This window comes from Pogona vitticeps, chromosome 2 (genome assembly GCF_051106095.1).
Source record: "Pogona vitticeps strain Pit_001003342236 chromosome 2, PviZW2.1, whole genome shotgun sequence".
Classification (NCBI taxonomy): domain Eukaryota; kingdom Metazoa; phylum Chordata; class Lepidosauria; order Squamata; family Agamidae; genus Pogona; species Pogona vitticeps.
In genome coordinates, this window is record NC_135784.1 from 191970259 (window position 1) to 191991019 (window position 20761).

At 40.3% G+C, this 20761-nt stretch overlaps 2 protein-coding genes across 3 annotated transcripts in view; one reads left to right on the forward strand and one right to left on the reverse strand.

The window, feature by feature from the left end:
• Nucleotides 1–20761, reverse strand: part of MAN1A2 (mannosidase alpha class 1A member 2) — a 62719-nt gene that overhangs the window by 18152 nt on the left and 23806 nt on the right. For both annotated transcript variants that reach the window (XM_072991754.2, XM_072991753.2), the window contains exons 4-8: nucleotides 11239–11357; nucleotides 9288–9368; nucleotides 5774–5868; nucleotides 5340–5463; nucleotides 3842–3935 (exon numbers count right to left, since the gene is read on the reverse strand). In XM_072991754.2, coding sequence (XP_072847855.2) covers nucleotides 3842–3935; nucleotides 5340–5463; nucleotides 5774–5868; nucleotides 9288–9368; nucleotides 11239–11357 — 513 coding nt within the window. The remainder of the gene's footprint in view (nucleotides 1–3841; nucleotides 3936–5339; nucleotides 5464–5773; nucleotides 5869–9287; nucleotides 9369–11238; nucleotides 11358–20761) is intronic.
• On the forward strand, nucleotides 11355–19885 carry LOC110076923 (signal peptide peptidase-like 2B). The gene has a single exon (XM_078384720.1). The coding sequence runs from the start codon at nucleotides 17424–17426 to the stop codon at nucleotides 19176–19178; it is 1755 nt and encodes a 584-aa protein (XP_078240846.1). The 5' UTR covers nucleotides 11355–17423; the 3' UTR covers nucleotides 19179–19885.

Below are 20761 nucleotides of genomic sequence, written 5' to 3' on the forward strand. Positions count from 1 at the left end.
TGGAATATTTATAAATACTTAAGACTTTCAGATATGAATATAAAATTCTTTTCTAACTACTCCTTTTTAATCTTTATTATAAGTACAGTGGTGCCTCACACAACGATGTTAATTGGTTCCAAAAAAATCAACGCTGTGTGAAACATCGTTCTGTGAAACACCATTTCCCATAGGAATGCATTGAAAACCGGTTAATCCGTTCCAATTGAAACGGATTGCCATCGCTGAGTGAAAATCCCCATAGGAAACATCGCTGTGTGAAACAATGTTTCCTCCATTGGAATGTATTGAAGCCGACTCAATACATTTCAATGGCTTTGCGAAGTCCTTTTTTGCTCCTGTAGAAGTGTCTTACAATGTTTGGAAGCTGTTTTAAATGCTTGCAATGGTTAGCCCACCTCCTGAACCCTATGCAAACTGATTTTGGTGTTGTTCTGACACTTTGTTAATTTATGATGATTTTTTGTTTTCTCCATTGGAAACCATTAGACAGAACATTCAATTGTTTTCAATGGAGAAAACAAAAAATTACCATAAATTAACGAAGTGTCAGAACAACACCAAAATCAGTTTGCCTAGGGTTCAGGAGGTGGGCTAACCAGTACAAGCATTTAAAACAGCTTCCAAACATTGTAAGACACTTTTACAGGAGCGAAAAGGGAGATCGGGAAAGGGCTCTTTGATCTCCGTTTGCCTTTTAAAGCTCTTCCCGATCTCCCTTTTCGCTCCTGTAAAAGTGTCTTACAATGTTTGGAAGCTGTTTTAAATGCTTGCACTGGTTAGCCCACCTCCTGAACCCTATGCAAACTGATTTTGGTGTTGTTCTGACACTTTGTTAATTTATGATGATTTTTTGTTTTCTCCATTGGAAACCATTAGACAGACCATTCAATTGTTTTCAATGGAGAAAACAAAAAATTACCATAAATTAACGAAGTGTCAGAACAACACCAAAATCAGTTTGCATAGGGTTCAGGAGGTGGGCTAACCATTGCAAGCATTTAAAACGGCTTCCAAACATTGTAAGACACTTTTACAGGAACGAAAAAGAGAAATCGTTGTGTGAAAATCCCCCATAGGAAACATCCCTGTGTGAGACGGCAAATTTAACAGAAAAAGGCATCTTTGTGTGAATTCATCGTTGTGTGAGGCACCCGTTGTGCGAGGCACCACTGTAAATAGTAGTCGTTGATTTATGCAAATTTATCTGCAACCCTGTTATTCTCCAAATTCCTTTAAGCACAGTTTATCCTATTCATAACTTTTAATATGCTTTCTATTATTAATAAAGTGTTATTAGCAACTAATTTTATCTTTAGTACTAAAACCACAAAATAATTAATCTTCTCTAATTCATTAGCCATTCTATTACTAAAGCAACCAATACCAGAGAAAGGGGACATCCTTGTCTAGAACCATGTACTAGGAATATCTATTCTGTCATTCCAGTATTCTCTGAATTGATCTACTGTATGTTTAAATCCTTCCTCAAAACCTAGTATTTTTATTATAATTTTTAATGTTGGTCATTCTACAAAATCAAATGCCTTGAAAATATCTAACAAAATTATTCCTGCCTTCTTCTTCAGTTTTCTTTATTAAATTTATTACATTTAACCTAGTCAAATTTGTCTTCCTATCATGAAACCACTTTGATCTTCTTTGATATATTTAGCAATAGAATTAATTCATTTTCTCTTCTAATATTGATGTAAATATCTAAGTATCTTGGTTTATTAAAGAATGGATCAATCCGACTACCTTTATCTTCTTGAATCTCTCCCACAGAAGTAGCGAAATGATCTTGCTTCTGATTGTCCAGTTTTGCCCTCTCTTGCTTCCATTGTTAATCTGCCATCAAACCCTACTCATGGACCAAATCTACACCTTGATCCAACACAATTACCCTGTAGTATTTTCTAGCATATAAAATTCTCAAGTATGCTGGATTCCTCCAATTGTATCTTATTTTATTATTTGCAAGCTCAGCGGTGACTAACTTCATATTACTTCACCAGGACACCGTCTGGTAAAAAAAGATCCTGATATACCTGGAGCAGGGCATCTTTATACAGCAACTATCCAGACCTTTCCCTGGCCACTTTCAGAAACAATTCTTTCTTGTAAAAATTTAAAACCTAACAATGATATCTGTGGGAGTCATATCCCCCCCCCCCGAATCCCACTTGGTGCAATTTCTCCAAATCTTCTTGAACCCACCCCTAATTTGGTGCCACCACCTTAACCCATTCTAATACCACGTCTCTAAGGTTTATTCCATTTTCAGCACTGCCTCGTGGGAACCAAAAAAATGTAACATTTTCCCTCCATCCTCTATTTTCCAAATCAATCAATTTTTAAATCAATTTCAGTAAATTTGACTTCATGGCAGTATAAATTTCCAGCACTGGCTTTAATCATCTCATTGATTTTCTTCATTTTTGAGCCCAGAGTTTTCATTTGATCTTTAAATGATGCTGTTTTATCTAATTCTGGTTTTATTTCTGTCATTGTTTTCACCATATTTTATCTGATGGTTCCAATTCTGTTTTAACTGGGTTCCTCCCCCCAATTTCTATTTTGTTTTATCCAATTCACTTTTAAGATCTTGGGAATTCCCCCTCCCCATTATTTTCTTAAATTCTGCTAGTAATGTATCCTCTTTCTCTATTCCACTTCTCTCTCTTCCTCTTTATTCAAACTAACTCTTTTCCCCTGCACCTCAGCAAATTCTGGAGATCTCTCCTTTTGCTTATCTTCACCATAAATCTCTGAATTTTCTGCAGAATCAGCCAGCAATCCAGCTATGTCCTCTTCACAAGATCTTTGAAGTCCTGATAAACAATCTGGGGAGGGCAGGTGAGATCTTATGTGTTTCTACTTTGACTCTTCACTTCTTTATCTGCCATCTCAATACTCAATCAACAAGGCAGAAATATCACATCAAGGAAAGAGATTGAGAGAACACTTCTCCCAAGCCTAACCACTTTAAAAATCCCAGACATTTTCTGTGATAAAATATGCATTGTACTCGCTGATCACTTAAATACAGGTAGGAGAATATTCACAAATCTTTCTGTGATTAAAGTGTTACACCTCAGCTGCTACTCATTCCAGACTGGACCCTCCCTCACACAAGGAAAATGTAATGAAGGCTCATTTTCTGGATCTCCTAGTAGTCTCTCCTGTATAAAAGTATCATGGCTTTTACTGGAGAAAAATAATTATTTTTAAGTACATTTCAGTACTGCCATTTTCAGGAAGGGATACAGAGGAGTTCCACTTTTGGACAATACTAGTAATGAGTTGTAGATGAGACTTGTATTAAATTTCAGCTTTCTTTATCATCAAATGGAAAGGCCTCAGTATTGATGATCCTCTGCAGCACAATTCAAATGTCACTCCCAAAATGTAGCTCAGCCATTATGAATGGAATATGCTTCCTCTCCCACTTCCCTGTATTCTCCAGTGTCTTCCCTTACTTTATTGTTCATGAGAACGTTCTGCTGGTGAACAATGACAGTACTGCTACCTAAAAGTACAGTTTGCTCCCAAACCTAAATGGGAAACCGTAGTTGAAGTTGGGCTTTCAAGTCTGCTTTAAAGATAAACTATACTGTAATTTGAGATAAGAAGACACAAAATTTGAGCAGCATGTTAAACTAACTGCCATCAATCAAAAGTGAAAGAGGCAATGAAAGCATGCCAAGGAGGAGGAGGAAGCATGCAAACACAAAGCCTGCCCATGACTAGTAAACCATGATTTTACTGCAACATTTGACTAGATTTTCAAGGAACGACCCAACGTCATATCTACTGCAACTGCGAAGGTAATACTCACGCTGCCCCCACCGTCCAGTCCTCGGATTCAAGTAGTTTGGATAAAGCCCATTAGGGCGGTCCATTTTTTGAAGCAGCTTACGAATGTGCATTACCTAAATTAAAGAGAAAAGTTCACAACAGATTCCTACAAAGAGAAAATGCAAATCCTTCTTTCATGAAATACAGATGTCATAACATTTTTTGAACTGAGCTTTCTTTTAAGCAATTTCTAAAGATGTAGCCATGTTAGTCTGCCTCTGCATGCTGGCAGAAGGAGAAAATAAAAAAGGCAAAATGCTATATGGACGAACAGGTTGATTTTAGTACATGCTTTTGTGGATCAAAATCGACTTCCTCAGACACCTTCAGAGAGTTCCATTTGGCTAAATCCAATTTAGCAATTTCCACATAAGTAGCCGTGTTAGTCTGTTTTAACTTGTGGGCAAAAGAACGAGAAGGTAAAATATTGTTGCACTATTCGTGCCCCCAAATATTCCAAAGGAAGGAGAGTGTCAAAGGGTCCCGTAGGTCAAAGGCAGGAGTCAAAGCTTCTTTTAACACAGTCTTTATTAATTAAACCAACAAAGTAACTCCAAACCATTCTAATCGTTAACACCTTCCTTTTGGTTCACCCGTATCAGTCAGATTCTGGGCTGCCCTAATGTCCAAAAATAGGGAGGTTCAGGCTAGAGACATTCTGGTACCTCCCTGAGGACTCCCCTTCATTATCCTCATCTGCTTCCTTCCCCTCCTCTGCAATCCTCTGTTGGTATCAGTCTCCTTTTATACTCTCAGGGTCTCTTCCCTTCCAGATCCTTCCAATTCATGTCCCACTCCAAGCCCTGTCCTTTCTAGAGACCTCCTGGTCTTTAAGCCTTCCCTCCTGCCGCTTCCTGGTCTTTCACCTTCATGGGCAACTCCAACAGGGTTGTTGGCGTGGCCACCTTCCAGAGACAGGGTGACCTTCGGGGTCTCACCCCAAGGGACCATTGGCAAGGAAGGTACAGGGGGTCAGCCCAACTCTGGGACTCCTTCACAAGCACTTTAAAGATTAGGAGTGTATCTCACTGAAATACAACCATTAAGTCTTAAAAGTGCTAAATATATTGCCTACTTTTTTTTGCCAGCATTCTTTCCATCAATTACACTTACAGATACTGTATGAAATCCTGATGCTTAGCATAGTAAGTTGCCCTACAGTGGGTCCATTGAATCCATGGAGATTTGGTGAATCAACTTTCCATTGATACAACGGGCCTTTGTTGTGGTTGTTTAGTCATTAAGTTGTGTACGACTCTCTGTGACCCCATAGACCAGAGCACACCAGACCGACTTTTCAATGGGCTTACTTTATGCTGAGCAGCAGGATTTTACCATAATACTCTTAAAATTATCATTAAATATTCCTTAAATGGTCATATACGTAATCCTGTGTGTGATATTTCCATGCTGTCTATAGCCAATGTCAAGACGAAGGCTTCAGATGCTTCACAAGAGAACATGAGAACAATGCTAACCTTTTCATAGTAGACAGGGTTGCCAGTCAGGTAGCTGAGATGTACAAATTCCATATGAAGTGTCCCAAACTCTGACAAGATGCTGCTGCCAGCAGAAGCCCAACCCCAATTGCGACCTACGCCACTGGTGAAAGGAAGAATTAATTTGAAAAAATCACAGAAACGCAAGATAAATACATATTTGAACCACATCAAGGAAAAGCAGTAAGGAAGAACTCAGAGGGAAAGTATCATGCACATATGTGAATACTGCAGGTAGCTAAAATAACCTGAAGCAGATTGAACTGACAGGCAGTTTCCCTTGTATAGACTCTTTATGCGAAAAATAACAGATCTCAGTAGAACTTGAACAATCCAAATCTACCAGGAATAGCTAAACATAAGTGTTCTATAGCATACGGTTGTCAATATGTTCCTCCCTCTAAATCTCATACCTTTTTAGATTCACCATTGCCCAAGGAATTCCTGTGGGTGTGTTGAAGGCTGGAAGAAGTTTCCCTGCTAGCTGCACTGCTTTTATCTTGAACACCTGTAACAGAAAAAAGAAGGCTCACCTCCTGTCCATGACCTACAGAGCAATTCTAATATATCTTGACTCGGGCGAAAGCCCCATTTCATTCAATGTGGTTTATTTATGGGTCCAAGTGCATAAATCCTTAACTGGAATTACAGGAATAGCAACAGATCCAGCAACTCTCCTCAATGATGCACCCAATCCTTGACAGGGGAAACTTTCATAAGCTGTCCCTTAACATTCTCCTTTCCAAATCCTGCTTATGAGGGAAGGTGATATATGACAGAGACCTCTTTATTTTTTGTCAGTCATTTGAGCCTCCTTCCTCTCAGCAAATATGGCAATTCTTATTCCATCCTACTGGCCAATTATCACCAGCTTTGAGGTAGTTGCATTCAAAAACATCAGTGCTGACATCAATCTGTAACAAATTCCCTATGAAATTTTCTGGATTTTCCAGTAGCTGATTTACAATCTTTTCACATACTTCCAGTCTTCAGCACTACATTATCACATTAACGGCCAGAGGTCTGCTCACTTCTTACTTAAGGAAGATCACGTATGTTTTTAGTGCCTTCTGTCAGTTTCTCCGTCATACACTCATTATTTCAATCGTTGCAAAATTGGCTGTGCAACTGCTTGTGTACCTGAATATGCAAAGGGAAGCCAACAGATGGGTAAAAACCACCATATGGTTTTCTTATACACACAGAGTTTGTGCACTGGATTTTGGCCAACAATAATACAGTATTGATGTAAGCTTGGATGCAGCCTATAATCACAGGTTCAAGGCCCTTAAAAGACATTCTGAAACAAAAGTGGAAGGAAACAGCAATCATTTTCATTTCTAATGTGGGATGCTGATGGGCCCCTAAGAGGTCTTTGTACACTGTTCAAGGTACGTCAGACTTTTGTCTACAGAAAGCAAGGAGAAAAATTCTGCTCCTTAAGATGAGCTTGTCTGAAGGAAGAACTAAGAATCCAGTGACAATGGCAAATAAAAAGGTAAGCAAGATGGAGAACCATTAAGGAACAAAACTGAATCCAGAAGCTCGAAGGACTACATATTCAGGCCACTATGGTCCTCACACTACTGTGAATACCTACATGCAATCCTGGGTGCTGACTCGGCAGAAGTGGAGGAACTGCTTAACCCTTCACTCCTATTTCCCTACTCACAATGCCTTATTCTTTTTTTTAATTTATTTTTTGAATTTTCAAAACAAAACAAGTACAAAAATACAAAATACTTACTAATACAATCTAAACCACAGTGCTTCCCCATACCCACGGGACCCTTTGGAACAATACTTTTAATATGAACCTACTTTCCAAAATTGTATTGATTGTTGTTTAGAGGCTTTCCCCTTTCCTTTCACTAATACAAATTCAACAAATCTACCCCAAATAGCATAAAAATATTTAAACTTATTTCCCCTCTTTTCATCTTAAGTTCAGTAATCAATTTATCATTTAATGCGATGTCCCATACTTCATTTTACCAATCTTCTAATTTAATATCATTTTTATCTTTCTAGAGTCTAGCTATTAATATTCTAGCACTTGTCATAAAATTAGAAATCAATTCTTTTGAGCAATAATCAAGTTCTATCTTATCAAAAATTGACAAAGCAATTTTAGAATTGAATTTGATATCTTTCCCAAATATATCACATATCTCCTTAAAAATCAGTTTCCAAAATTTCTGAATCCATTTACACTCCCACCACATATGATAATACAGTGGTGCCTCGCATAACGATTTTAATTGGTTCCCCAAAAAAAACCGTTATGTGAAACATCGTTATGCGAAACACCATTTTCCATAGGAATGCATTGGAAACCGGTTAATCCGTTCCAATAGGCACAGATTGCCGTCCTTAAGCGAAAAAACCCATAGGAAACATCGTTAAACGATACAATGTTTCCTCCATTGGAATGTATTGAAGCCGACTCAATACATTTCAATGGCTTTGCGAAGTCAATTTTTGCAAAATTAAGTGTGTCATAAAAGGGTCAAAAATGGTTTTAAATGCTTGGATTAGCTTCTGCACCCTCTAAAACGGATGCAAAAGTTAATTTGGCTTTGATCTGACTTTTCGTTAATTTATGGTGAATTTTTTCCCCCCAACTTTTGACAGCTGTCAAAATCTGACAGCTCCATTGTTTCCTATGGGGGAAGAAAAAATTCACAATAAATTAACGAAGACTCAGCAACTGTTCTAAATGCTTGGGTTCGTTAGAGGACCCCCTAAGTCGTGTGCAAACCTGATTTGGCTTTGATCTGATCTTTTGTTAATTTATGGTGAATTGTTTTCTCCCCCATAGGAAAGCATGGAGCTGTCAGATTTTGACAGGTCCATAGGTTCCTATGGGCCAAAAAAAAAAAATTCACCATAAATTAACGAAAAGTCAGATCAAAGCCAAATCAGGTTTGCACATGACTTAGGGGGTCCTCTAACGAATCCAAACATTTAGAACCGTTTTTGACCCTTCTAAGACACTTTTTAAATTGAAAAAAGAAACATCGTTAAGTGAAGCAGGGGACCTAAAATCGCATTCGTTATGCGAAGCATGGTCCCAAACTTCGCTAAGCAAAAATCGCCCATAGGAAACATCGTTATACGGTGCATATTATTTTCTTAAAAAACACATCGTTATGCGAATTCATCACTAAACGAGGCAATCGTTAAGCGAGGCACCACTGTATGTGCCAATTTCTTCATCACATTTCCAACAAGCCTTAGAATAATCTGAATTTATTAGAGTGAATTTCACCGGAGTCATATACCAGCTTAAACTATTTTTTTAAAAAAATCCTTTATTCTTACTGATATTAATCTTAAAACTCTCATCTTCCAAATTTGTGTCCAATCCTCTGTTTTAATTTCTATCTTTAAATCATACTCCATATCTTTAAAGGTACAAAGAGAATTTCTATGTCATTAGTTTTCAAACACGGCCCTATGCAATTCAGCCCACTTAAGCTGTCTATGTATTCTCATTTTCATTTGTCGTATCATTGTACAAAAGTAATCCAACTACAGTGCCATGAAAAGCTGAATTCTGCAGCCTGGACTAACTGTACAAATCAAATTAGTTTGAACAGATGTCCTTATTATGCAAGCAGAGAGACAGAAATTTTATTAGGGAATCAAAGCTCCACCTACTCGATCAACCTTACAGGCTTCAGATTAATGTCTCTTTTGAATAAAACGAAAACAAATTCTTGGAATCTGTGGTCAATATCAAATTATGTGGCATTTCCACAATTGTACTGAATTTCTAAATATATACAGGCCAGCCTACACCAGTCAGTTTATGACTACTTATTAGTCTATGAAAGAGCAAAGACAAACAAACAGATGTTGCCCTTTAAAACATTTCTGTGGCAAACTGCATGCATTACCAGAAACATAAAACAATTCACATACTTCCTGTCCTGACAGATAATAGGCTGCAAGTAAGCCACCAATGAAGCGGATGTTGACTTCAAAGACAGACACCTCTGAATTCTAGAACATAAAAAAGGGAGATTCATTAAGAATAAACTAGGTACCAGAATATTACATTTATAAGTAAAACACATTATTGTGGGTTCCTGTATCTGCTGCTAGTTAGACTAATTCTGTACCAGCACCATTGGTTATATGGATCTAGTAAGATCTATAACAGGGATAGGCAAATTAATAGCACAAGCATCTGTCTGAGTGCCTGCAAAATGCAAATAAATAACCATGTTTATAGTTACATCAAAATCTAGCCAAATTCGGGGTTTATATAAAGTGATACACTTTTAAAATGTCCCAGTCCACACCACCCCATTGAAGCTACTAGCAGTTTCACTTCTGCTAAAGTGGCTTAAGCAAACAGATCAACCAATGGCTAAAGATGCTGAACCTATGTGATGTCGTAATCAACAAATGATTGTTTAACATCAGGTACCAAGCAGAATTAGAAACCACAGTTTCGGCTATGATTTGGAGTTTCACCTGAATTAACCACAATTACCACAAATGTCACAGGAGTTCTAAGCAGACAGGAAACAACTCAAAGTGACTGGGTATGCCAACAGTGGGGGTGTGTAAATTTGTACTAAAATGCTCTATTATTTGTCAATGTACAAATGCACTGATTTCTATACGTAGTTGAAAAAATATTTTACTGCTTAAATTTTTTGACTAAAATATTGTCAATCCAGCAAACTGAATTGGCAGTGATGCCAACTGGTAAGGACTCTTAAAAATAGCACCTTGAATTGGGCCAAGAAACAAACTGGAAGTTTATGAAGTCGATGACATCATGGAGTAATGTTTTGTACTGGCTACTCCCAGTCAGCAGTTCCACAGCCATAACCCGTGTCCTATAGTAGTCCTCTCCCTGAGACCAAGGAGCAGAGGTCTGATGAATGGATATGGTTAAGAGTTATTGAAGGTAGCCTTTATCTATTGAAAGCAGGATGAACAGATTCTGTTCAAGAGCAAAGGGGGGAGGCTAGCTATGGCCACATCTATCCCTCGCTGGATTTTCCCCAGGAGTGTAGTTTATTACCAAAGGAAAATGTGAGGGGTTTTCCTGAATTTCCCACACTGGTAGGATTATTTCAATTCTTTATTTTCTGAACTAACAGCCTAGGAAATTAGCAACACCTGCCATCATCAAGTATGTAGTTATTAGAGAGAGAGAAGAATGTGGCCAAGGATAACTCACCTCATACTGAGGCAGGTGAGGTGGCCATGATATTTAACAGTGATGAGGAAGATACTTTGGTTATGCCGACCTGGTAATGCTAAGCAAGATGACTGATGTGGACCAAAAAAATATTCTCTCTCAGAAGGTACAGTAAGAGTGAAATAGTGTCTGGAGTGCATAATCTGCACCTCAGCTATCTCCTCTGCAGCACTCGTTTCTCACCATCTCAGCAAGCGCAGGAAAAGACAAATAAATGCTCAGATGAAACGGAGCTTGTGCTTCTGTGTTCAAGGTAAGGAGCCATTTGGGGAGAAGCCTCTTCCCTGCTTTAAGACTAGAGACAATGTTCCTCATTCCAGAGAAGGGATTTTCCCCAAGCTAGCTGCCTTCTTCCTCTAGATGGGAGAATACATTTCACACGGATGTGTCTCAGAGAGAGGGAGAGAGAGAGAGAGAGAAAAAAACACACTGCCATATAAGGAAGAAAGTGTCTGTGGATCAATTGACTTTTACATTTAAAAGGTTGCGTTAACATTTCATAATTGGTTGCAAACTACGTCTTAAAGAGATTTCACTCAACAAAGAATAATAAATTCTAGCATCAATGGAACAGGCTAACAGAAATTAATTTAAATATGAAGATAGGGAGGAAACAAATTCAAATCTCAACAGGTTAAAAGAAAACCTACTTACCACACTGAAATCAAGGTGATTGTCAATCCATTCCTGCCCTTCTCTAAATTCATCATGAAGGCCCATAATGAACAGGGTATCCAACGCATCTACTATAGTAGCACCCAGCTGAGAATTTCCTATGGACCAAAAGCCAGAATTTTCATTTTAAAACCTTCACTTATATTCATCATCTTCCCTTCTAGTATTACTACCTAAACTGAAGCTATGTTTTGCAAACAGTTGATTTCTCCAAGTATAAAGACCAGAGAAAGAAAGGAGGATGCAGACAAAGAATAACTTCCACACATATTTATAACTTGCCAGTGTCTACAGCTTTTTCCCCCATAAGCTTGCAAGCTTATTCTAAAACTATAGTTGTTAGCCTTTCACCCTAAGCTGGCAAGTCCTCCATGCCTTGGTCTTCCCTACCGAAAAGACCTGCAGGTTAGCAGCCATTCGGGTGGCACTAAATGGGGATCCTGAATGTTTGCGACCACTACTTCTTAACATCACACTCTTCCACCAACCTTCCCTGACACACATATTTGTGGGAAGGGAACTTTTGGGCAACGCTGGCTGGAGGGGCCCAGAGCACCACTCAGCAGCGTTACCTAACACCTTTGCCAAGTTCTTGCCATTTTTCAGCAAGAAGGGCTCTGTCAGTGGCTGAAGGAGCAGTGCCCGCAGATGCTACTCTTCCAGGGCGCCTTTCAAAACAGAGAATGCAACCAGAGGTCGGGCAACACTAGGCAGCAATTTCCTGAGGATTTCTCAGCAGCAGTGTTTCTGAGCAGCCAAGGAAAGCATCTACCTATTTGACCCTGTACGTGTATAGCCAAGGCTTTCCGGAATTCAGGCTGCTAAGTGCTGCTAAGCTGCTGGACTTCAATCACAATCAGCAGGGGGTAGCAGCTCACTTGCCCTTGGCAAATAGTTTTAGCACAAGGTCTGTTGCTTTTATTTATTTGCCTCATTTACATCCCTTTATTGTATAGCTGGGCGGCAGGGAAACAAGTGCCTGGTATGGCGCACAATTAAAATGTGGATTGCCAACCTGAACAGCTCAAGAGGGGAGCTGGTCAAATTCAGGAAAGCTGGCAGTAGTTATTAATCCTGATGGGCAGATACCCTGAGCTAACTGTTTCCATAGATCTGTTTGTAGGAGGCACAAGCAGCAGGGCGCCGTTGTGCTCACCTTCCGTTCACAGGCTTCCCTGAAGTCTCTGGCTGACTGCTGTGTGAACAGAATTGCCAGCCTAGATAAGCTTCTATCTGGATCCAGCAGGATCCCTTCTTCTGTTCTTGTAGGAAATAAGAATCCTTTTCCATCTCCTGGAAACATCCTTCTAGTGCAGAAAAACAGCTGATTTGATTTTTAACCTCACAGCAGATGTGCTATGAGGCAGCAGGTGCCCGAGCAGGGCAGCCCACTCTCCCTCCTTCCATCGGTCCATCTCCCTTACACAGATAACTCACTAACATACCATATATGTTTTCACCTCTAGACTCAAGGTCTCTTCCGGTGTTACAGCCTCTGAGCTTGTCTAAACTCTTGGGGAGCCACCTACCTTCTAGGACTGCTTTGTTCACTTGAACAACAATGACAGGCAGGCTCTACATGCAGGCAGTTCTTGATCATATATGTGGAGCCTGTATGCAGGCAAGATCTTTTCCTTGCATATTTCTTGCTGCTTACATGAGCAAAGTGGCAGAAAGGTCAGGGATGCCCCCCCAGTGTCAAAATGTGAAAAGTTGTGTATATTGTTAAATAATTATAATTAATAATTCCACATACATTATTCTAGACTGAGCTGTCACAGGAAAATGGCTCATACACTCCATCTAGGCTTGGTGAGATAATGTCTCTCAAATAATTTGCCAATAGGCAAAAGACATAACCAACTGCATTTCTCCTTTTGCCCCTTCTTTCGAACTATCAACAGTATCATTAGGTGTTTTCCAAGAAGTGAATTCCTCTCTGAAGACACTAATCTTGTTATATCAGCTTCTTGAATTACTTCTTCCCTCCTGCTTTCTCTATTTTTGCCCTTTGTGTGTGGAATGCTCTTCCAGTGTTCAGCTGGGCTCTTGTTTTTTATTTTATTTTGGTTTGAAAAGACTTGTGCTAATTGCTGTATTTGTTAAGTCTTTCCCTCTCCCATTTGCTCTCAGGCACTGCAAGGTCTGCTCTTTACCATCAGTTCTCTGCAATGAGGCATCAGAATATTTCTCCTGTACAGCACTTAATGTGTGTTAGGCACATTTTCAGTAATAAGCAATTTGCTTGATGCACTTCTAGTAAATCCACTTTCAACAGTGGTCCTGTTTAAATAGAACGGTAAGCCAGAAGTTTGGGAAACCTTGATTTAGCATGAACAGACTGCATGCTAATATGTATTTGATTCCTTTGACTAAGGCAGATAACTACAGTCTCGGGAGCTGACTTGGTATTCCCAGACAAGCCAATGTTTGTAAGCTGAAAAAAAGGGTCTGGCTCATAAATGCTGTCAGGACTGACTGCAACAACCAAGGATCACTGTTTCAGACGCTATGACAGCATTTCTGAATATGTAGCATATTCACATTTTCTTCTAGAATTGCATCACAACACTGGGATTCATTCTGTTGACCCTACGTACATATGCTGCAGTTACACAAAAAGTATAGCGCCTCAGGTACTCTCTCTCTACCAAATCTCCTACCCACGAATTATTTAGCAATAAGTGTTCATTTTAAAAAAACAACCCTCAATGTAAACAGTTATTAAAGTCAGGCGACATGGCATAACTGGTAAAATTCTTCAACAGCAACATTACTGCAAAATGCTAAATAAATGTGGTAAATTTTAAAAGAACAGAATATTCAATATTTGAAATATACTTTTGGCATTCTTTATTTTTAAGGGAGATAAAAACAAAGTTCTCTTGCATAACCTATGCTGGCATGGGAGACATCAAGTAACAACAGCAGCAGATCACCAGTGATCAGGGGTCTATCTCCGATTCTGCACTGCACTGCAGTCGGATGACTTGGCCTCCAATCTGTTACTCTTTAATTAGCATCTGCCACTAATTAAATGAGTCGCTGCTTGGATTTCAGGTCATACCCAAATCCACTCATTTCTGCACAGTGAATTAGAAATCACAGCAGGGACTTTAATGAACGGCAATCTTGTCATTGTGGATACATTATTTCCCTTACGCACTGTAAGTCATGTATGAGGATTTTGGCCAGTATGGATGGTAACATATAACCACTTATATATTTTGGTTTTCTCCTATATTATACCTCCATGAAACAAAAAAGTTATCCAGCAAATATTCAAATTACCTTTACATAAGTATATAAAAGTTAGTTAATCAATTTCACTTGTCTGTATACCATAAAAACCTTGCTTGCAAGAAGGGCCATAATAAAGAGAACCAAACTATGGGCAGATTTAAACAGGAGGAGGCCATCTATAAGATGCTAATAAACAACAAGCTGTCAAGTCAACTCTGACTTATAGTGACTCTCCTCGGAGGCTTTTAGGTATAAAGTACTCAGAGTACCCATTGCCTTCTTCCGGGATGTTCTGGGACTGTGTGCTTGCCAAAAGCTACACATGCTGGCTCTTCTCTGTAGAGGCACACTGGGGAATCAAACTCTCAAACACTGGCTCTACAATCAGATACCAAGCACAGATTAGAACCACCAGCTAATCTATAAAATGGCTTGGCCTTGAGCCATTTAGGACTTTATGGATCATAATCAATACCACTGAATTGAATCAGAAGCTGGTATAGCTGGTTAAAGACTGGCAATATGTGTGAACATCAGATAAAGATGATGGCAGGGAACAGCCATGACTACCGTACATTTTGCCTTAATTATAATTGCTAAATTCTTTTCAAGGACAGCATAATTTCAAGCAGTGGTTCCCAACCTTGGGTAACCCAGGTTTTCTTAGACTGCAATTCCTAAAAGCTTTCACTTCTAGCTATGCTGGCCAGGGTTTCTAGGAATTGCAGTCCAAGAATGGGAAACTTTGATTTAGAGCATCTTACAGTAATGCCTTCCCCAGGAGCACCAGCCAAAGTATTACTAGACAAAGCAGTCGCCTTAAACTCCAGAAACAATGCTGAACCCAAGAATGCTAATTAAGCTGCCAAATATCCCTCAGAGGGAGTCAAATGCTACCAAAAACAAGATGTACCCCAAATCACATAACTGCTGTTCCACTAAGAGATCATTTTGTATAGAATGACCCTTAATTTCTTCACCTATATCCAATTCCACACCACATCCAGAATTCAAGACTTCCACAGTCTCCTTGACCATCAACTGCAAGATAAGATAGCTCAGTATAATAATCACTGTGATGAGATCAAATCCAAAACGTTGGCTTTGTTCAGACACTAAAAAGCACAGGGGACAATACTGAGCTCTGAAGAACCCTGTAGAATAATATCCATGGGACCGATGAACAATGCCACAGAACTATTTTCTCCAATTGTTCAGCTAAAAACGATTGAAGGGTACCATGATCCATGTTATCAAATACTGCCAGAGGCCCAGCAGAGAACTAACAGGTACACACAGTCCTGCTTCAATTTCTATGAACATTCAATTTCACAGAACATTCACTAAGCTGAGATGTTTCTTTCATATATTCTTATACATATATATTGTCCACAATGGGCTCATGCCTGGAAAGAGGAAATATCCCAGCTGCCAAAGTAACATATCCAAACCGCTCTCACAGTGGGCCATGCATTCAAGGGTGCTTGCCACTGCAAGAAATGCAGAATTTTGTGTCTACAGATACAAGGAGATGTCGTTGTTGCTTATCTGGTATGTATTACAGTACTTTCACTGGAGTGCACATCACAACATGCAAGTGTTGTTGGGAAGGATCCAACTCTGGGCCCACAGATCAGTGAACAACAGTAACAAAAAGGTGCAGAAAATATGTGGAAGTGTGAAGTAGGATTCCCCCCCCCCAAAAAAAATTTACAGTATACTCCCAGATGTGGCAGAGCTTCATGGATGTATAGCCCAATCTTATTCTAAATAAAAATATTTATTCATTAGCAGATGTGGTCATGACAACAGGCCTATGTAACTTTTTCATTACAAAAATGCTTTAACTGTAATGTAACAGTCTAAGAATCCCAACTCCAGAGTATCAGTCATCAAATACGAGCTATTAAGCATTGCTTTTGGAAAAAGATACTGTAGGGGCAATGAGACAGAAAAGCTGTGAAAAAAAAATGTGACGAAAAACCCAAAGGCAGAAATGGGACAAGGAGGAAGAAGATTCTACTGAAGATTAAAGCAGCTGAATTCAGCCTGGTGTGCAGGTTCCTGAATTCCAGTTCTTTTTTGCAAAGGCCTACGCAGATCTAAGTGGCGGCATTCTCATCATTCTTTTCCCTGTTTCAGAACTGAGCCTGGCTACCAGATAGGCTTGCAAGCGTGGCTGTCCCCACTCTTACTTTAAGGGAACAGCACCTCATTAAGACTTAATGGGAGTATGGCGCCTTGACTGGTTGCCAGTGGACAATGAACATTCGCCACAGGTAACCCCGTGGCAAACTGTACGGCTGTGTTCACTGATGATGAATAAAGATCTGAATACTCATTGACCTAATTCTCTGCCCCAGATATACATCCTCCTTGCAATTTGTCACCTCTCCCCGACCTAATTATTCTACTATTTCCTACTGTGATGTAGTTAGTAGTATAAAGCAGCAAGTCTGGCTCTGTCCTAGAAAACCTGAGAAGAGGGTGTTTTTAATGAAATGTGTCTGCCACAGCTACTTTTAGCAGAATAACCAGACTCCACAAAATATTAAACCACAAAAAAACAATGAGAAAAATCTCATTGCCAATTTGTAACTCTGCCTCCACATCCGTAGGCTCAATAGCTAATAGACAGCCTTGTGGAGAAGCTGGAGGATCAAGGCTGCCATACAGCAAACAGGTGGGAGCTGTCTCCATGGTTAGGAAGTCCGGCTTATTATGTAACAAACAAGGTTGGGGGTTATAGCCATGGTGAGAGGGATGGGGATCAGGAACAGCTTACTATGTAGCAGGCAGAGTTACAGTGTGAAGCTTAGGCCCCTGGGACCGAAACAAACAAACAAACAAACCAAAAGGGAAGTGGATCCTTTTTTTACAAGGGAAAAGGAAACACGTGATCACAGCCCTGAGTGGAGACGATGGAAAATTGTGAAATGCCAAAGAAAACAACGCTGTTGGTAGCCAGCTTATTCCTGCTGCTTCCTCTACCTGTGCTTGCTCAGAGCCCTGGCGTCATTCGTGTCAGCCCAGAAAAAGGAGGCGATTATTGCTTCCTCTTCCCTTCCCAGTGGACGAAGTCACATCACAAGGGTAACAAAAATCCATGGTTTGTCCTTCAGCCGTTAACGGAGAATCTTACTTACTCTGCCATGTGTTGCCTACCTTCATTCTTTGGGGAGGAAGATCATGACGAGGGCGGACTCAGCAGCCGAATAGCATCCGTAAGGGAGGGCAACTGCAATTTCTTTGAGGGTGCCAGACTCCATCTAATAAACAGAACCCATGGTCTGTTGACCCTTGGTGGAGATGCGCCATATCCCATGAGAAGCTGGAGAGCTGGACACAGCTGGGGTCACTGTGAGGAGATTACTGTCCCAGGGGCACTGCTCAATGACGTGGACATTCTCTACTTGCTGCTGAAACACCTGATTAGGGACCTGCTATACAAAACTGGAATCATCTACCTGATGTCAATGGGGATAGTCACAATAGGAAGCTACTGGGCAGGACGCACAGAGAAAAAGAAACAGCAACATAGCAAAAGCCAAACAGGAGACTTTGGTGAGATTACAATTGATACCAACATCTATTTTACAGGTATTTATACATTATCAGCCACCTTCATGCTGTTTGCTCTCTGCTGCTTCTATGATTTCTTGGCTTATGCAATGATTGGCCTCTTCTGTCTATATGCCTCTATCAGCCTATATTATTGCCTGGCTCCATTTATGAAAAAGTTCCCATTTGGAGACCGCATCATCCATCTTCCCTATTTCCACAAAGATCTAGCAGTCAGAACATTACTTCTGGTAGTGCTGTGTACCTCTGTCAGCGCAATCTGGGTTATTTTCAGAAATGAGGAAGAGTGGGCCTGGGTTTTGCAAGATCTTCTAGGAATGTCCATTGGCATTTACATTCTGCGAACTGTTTACATGCCTACCTTAAAAAACTGTAGCTTGCTTCTGTTGGCTCATTTGCTTTTTGACACAGTCTGTCTGTTCATCGCTCCTCTCCTAACCCAAATAGGAAGAAGCGTCACAGATGTGACAGCTTTTGGGTCATCTGGCTCAGAAAAGATCCCCTTTCTGTTAAAAGTACCAATGCTGTCCACAACTTCAATTCTGGATGGCAGTTCCTTCGCAAGCGTTGGCCTGGGAGATATTGTACTTCCTGGTTTCCTGGTAGCCTACTGCCGCAGGTTTGATGTTCGAGTTGACTCCACAGGGATCTATTTTCTAGCGTCTATTCTGGCTTACAGCTATGGTCTCTTGGTGAATTTTGTTGCAGCTACGGTCTTGCAAGCTAGTCAGTCAACCCTCCCGTACCTGGTGCCCTGTATACTCATCGCTACTCTTGCTGTTGCTGCTTCACGCAAAGAGATGATGCTTTTTTGGAAAGGGATGGGTACTGGAGAGAACGCCTCCAACTACTCTTTGCACAAAGTCATCAAGCATCCAAACGGGTCAATAAATGCAGATGGACAAGTCTGCCAACGAGGAGGGGAAAAAGAAATTGTCAACATCACATTCTGCAAGGAAGATCTTACTGGCAACAGCACATTTGCCGAGGAGTCACCTGACCTGAAGACCCACCCTGGGGAGATTACTGACTGCATTCCAAGTCATGAAGGGTCAATCAGTCAACAGGATGCCTATAAAAAGGAAGAGGCCTGAGATGCATCACTCCATACAGCCGGGGGTAGGGGATGGACAGGGAGCGCAGGGCATTTCAGGGATGACCAAGTGCAAGTCAATTAAACTTCATTGGGGAGAAAAAAAAGCTGTATCCTCACCTTTATTTGAAAATTCAGTCATTTAAAATGCACTGCTCATCATTTATCCACCCCTCTAAGTAACTTTCCACTTGTCTATTATTCTGACAGAAGTAAGCAACAGAACCAACAACGAAGCCATGCAGCAGACGGATCGATCAATGCAGATACTCACAGATTCACTTCTTAAAGGCTGGATTTACCAGAAACAGAAAGCACACTTAGGATACACAACATGGTGCCCAAAAAGCCATGCTATTTTTCACTCATATGAGCTAACACTTCTCCCTATACAGAAAAGTCAAAACCCACCATTTGGGCAAGCTGTTGCAAAACCTGCCCTCCACCGCAGCACAAGGTTGCTTAGTCTTCACTGACAACAATCAGGTAAAAAATTTTAAATTGCTTGGAATTAAAAAAAAAAAACTGTCAGAACAACATTCATACACATTTCCATGATGGACATTTTGCAAATCCTTCAATAGCAAAGTTGAATTCCCAAGTGCCTATCAGTGCCTCCGCCCCCAATAATAACAGGTTCTACATAGTTGTGGAGAGGATCTCTAGGTTAATGGGGGAATACAGAATAACAAATTAATTTAAAATAAAGAACTAACATCTGAAGCGTCTCAGAAAAGACCAGAAAGCTTTCAAAACTTATAGAATACTGAAGTAGGTGAATCAACTTACTTGACTCCTTAACAACTTATACTTCCAAGATGTGAGGATAAGGGTCAAGGAGAGACTTTCTGTGAAGTTTAAAGCCTCTTTACTCATATGAGAGGGTTTGGGAAAGAAGAAAAAAGGGCATCTTTGCTCTTTCTCACTGTTGGCGCGTGCGTGCGCGCGCACACACACACACAATTCATAGCAATAAAGTGTTCTGTGCTGAGGTTGAACTTTAATATTGGGGGAAGGTTTCCAGATGTCCATCCCCCTGCCATACATACAAGAACCTTGAGCAGCTATGAATGGCTCCTGCTCTGGGCCAGCTAGAGTTCTGAGCACTTGTTACAAGGCCTGGAATATACTGGCACATTATGTTGCAGACTTACAGATACAAAATGCCAGGTTTCTGCACCCATACTTCAGCATTTCTATATCTGTAAGTGAGCGGCTCAGTGAGTCAGTTATGTGGCTGTGTAGCCAGAGGTTGGGAGTGCAATTATCCACTGTGCCTTCTACAAGCAGAGTCAGCTTGTATGGCCTTCGGCAAGCTATACGGTCCCAAGGCTGCCCACAGAAGAACGGAATGGTAAACCACTTCTGAGTACTCTCTACCTAGAAAACATTGAAAAGGGTCACTATAATCATCATCATCATCATTGAGTGAGCAGGTAGTGTGGAGTCTCTGAAAGCAGTTTCATGCACTGCTTACCAAAGGTCAGGTCAAGTCAGGAGCCACTGCAACGGGATGAAGCAGCAGCCCACATCTGCATTTGTGTGATTTTCCTGCTGTGTAATATTATGGAATCTAAAACCAAC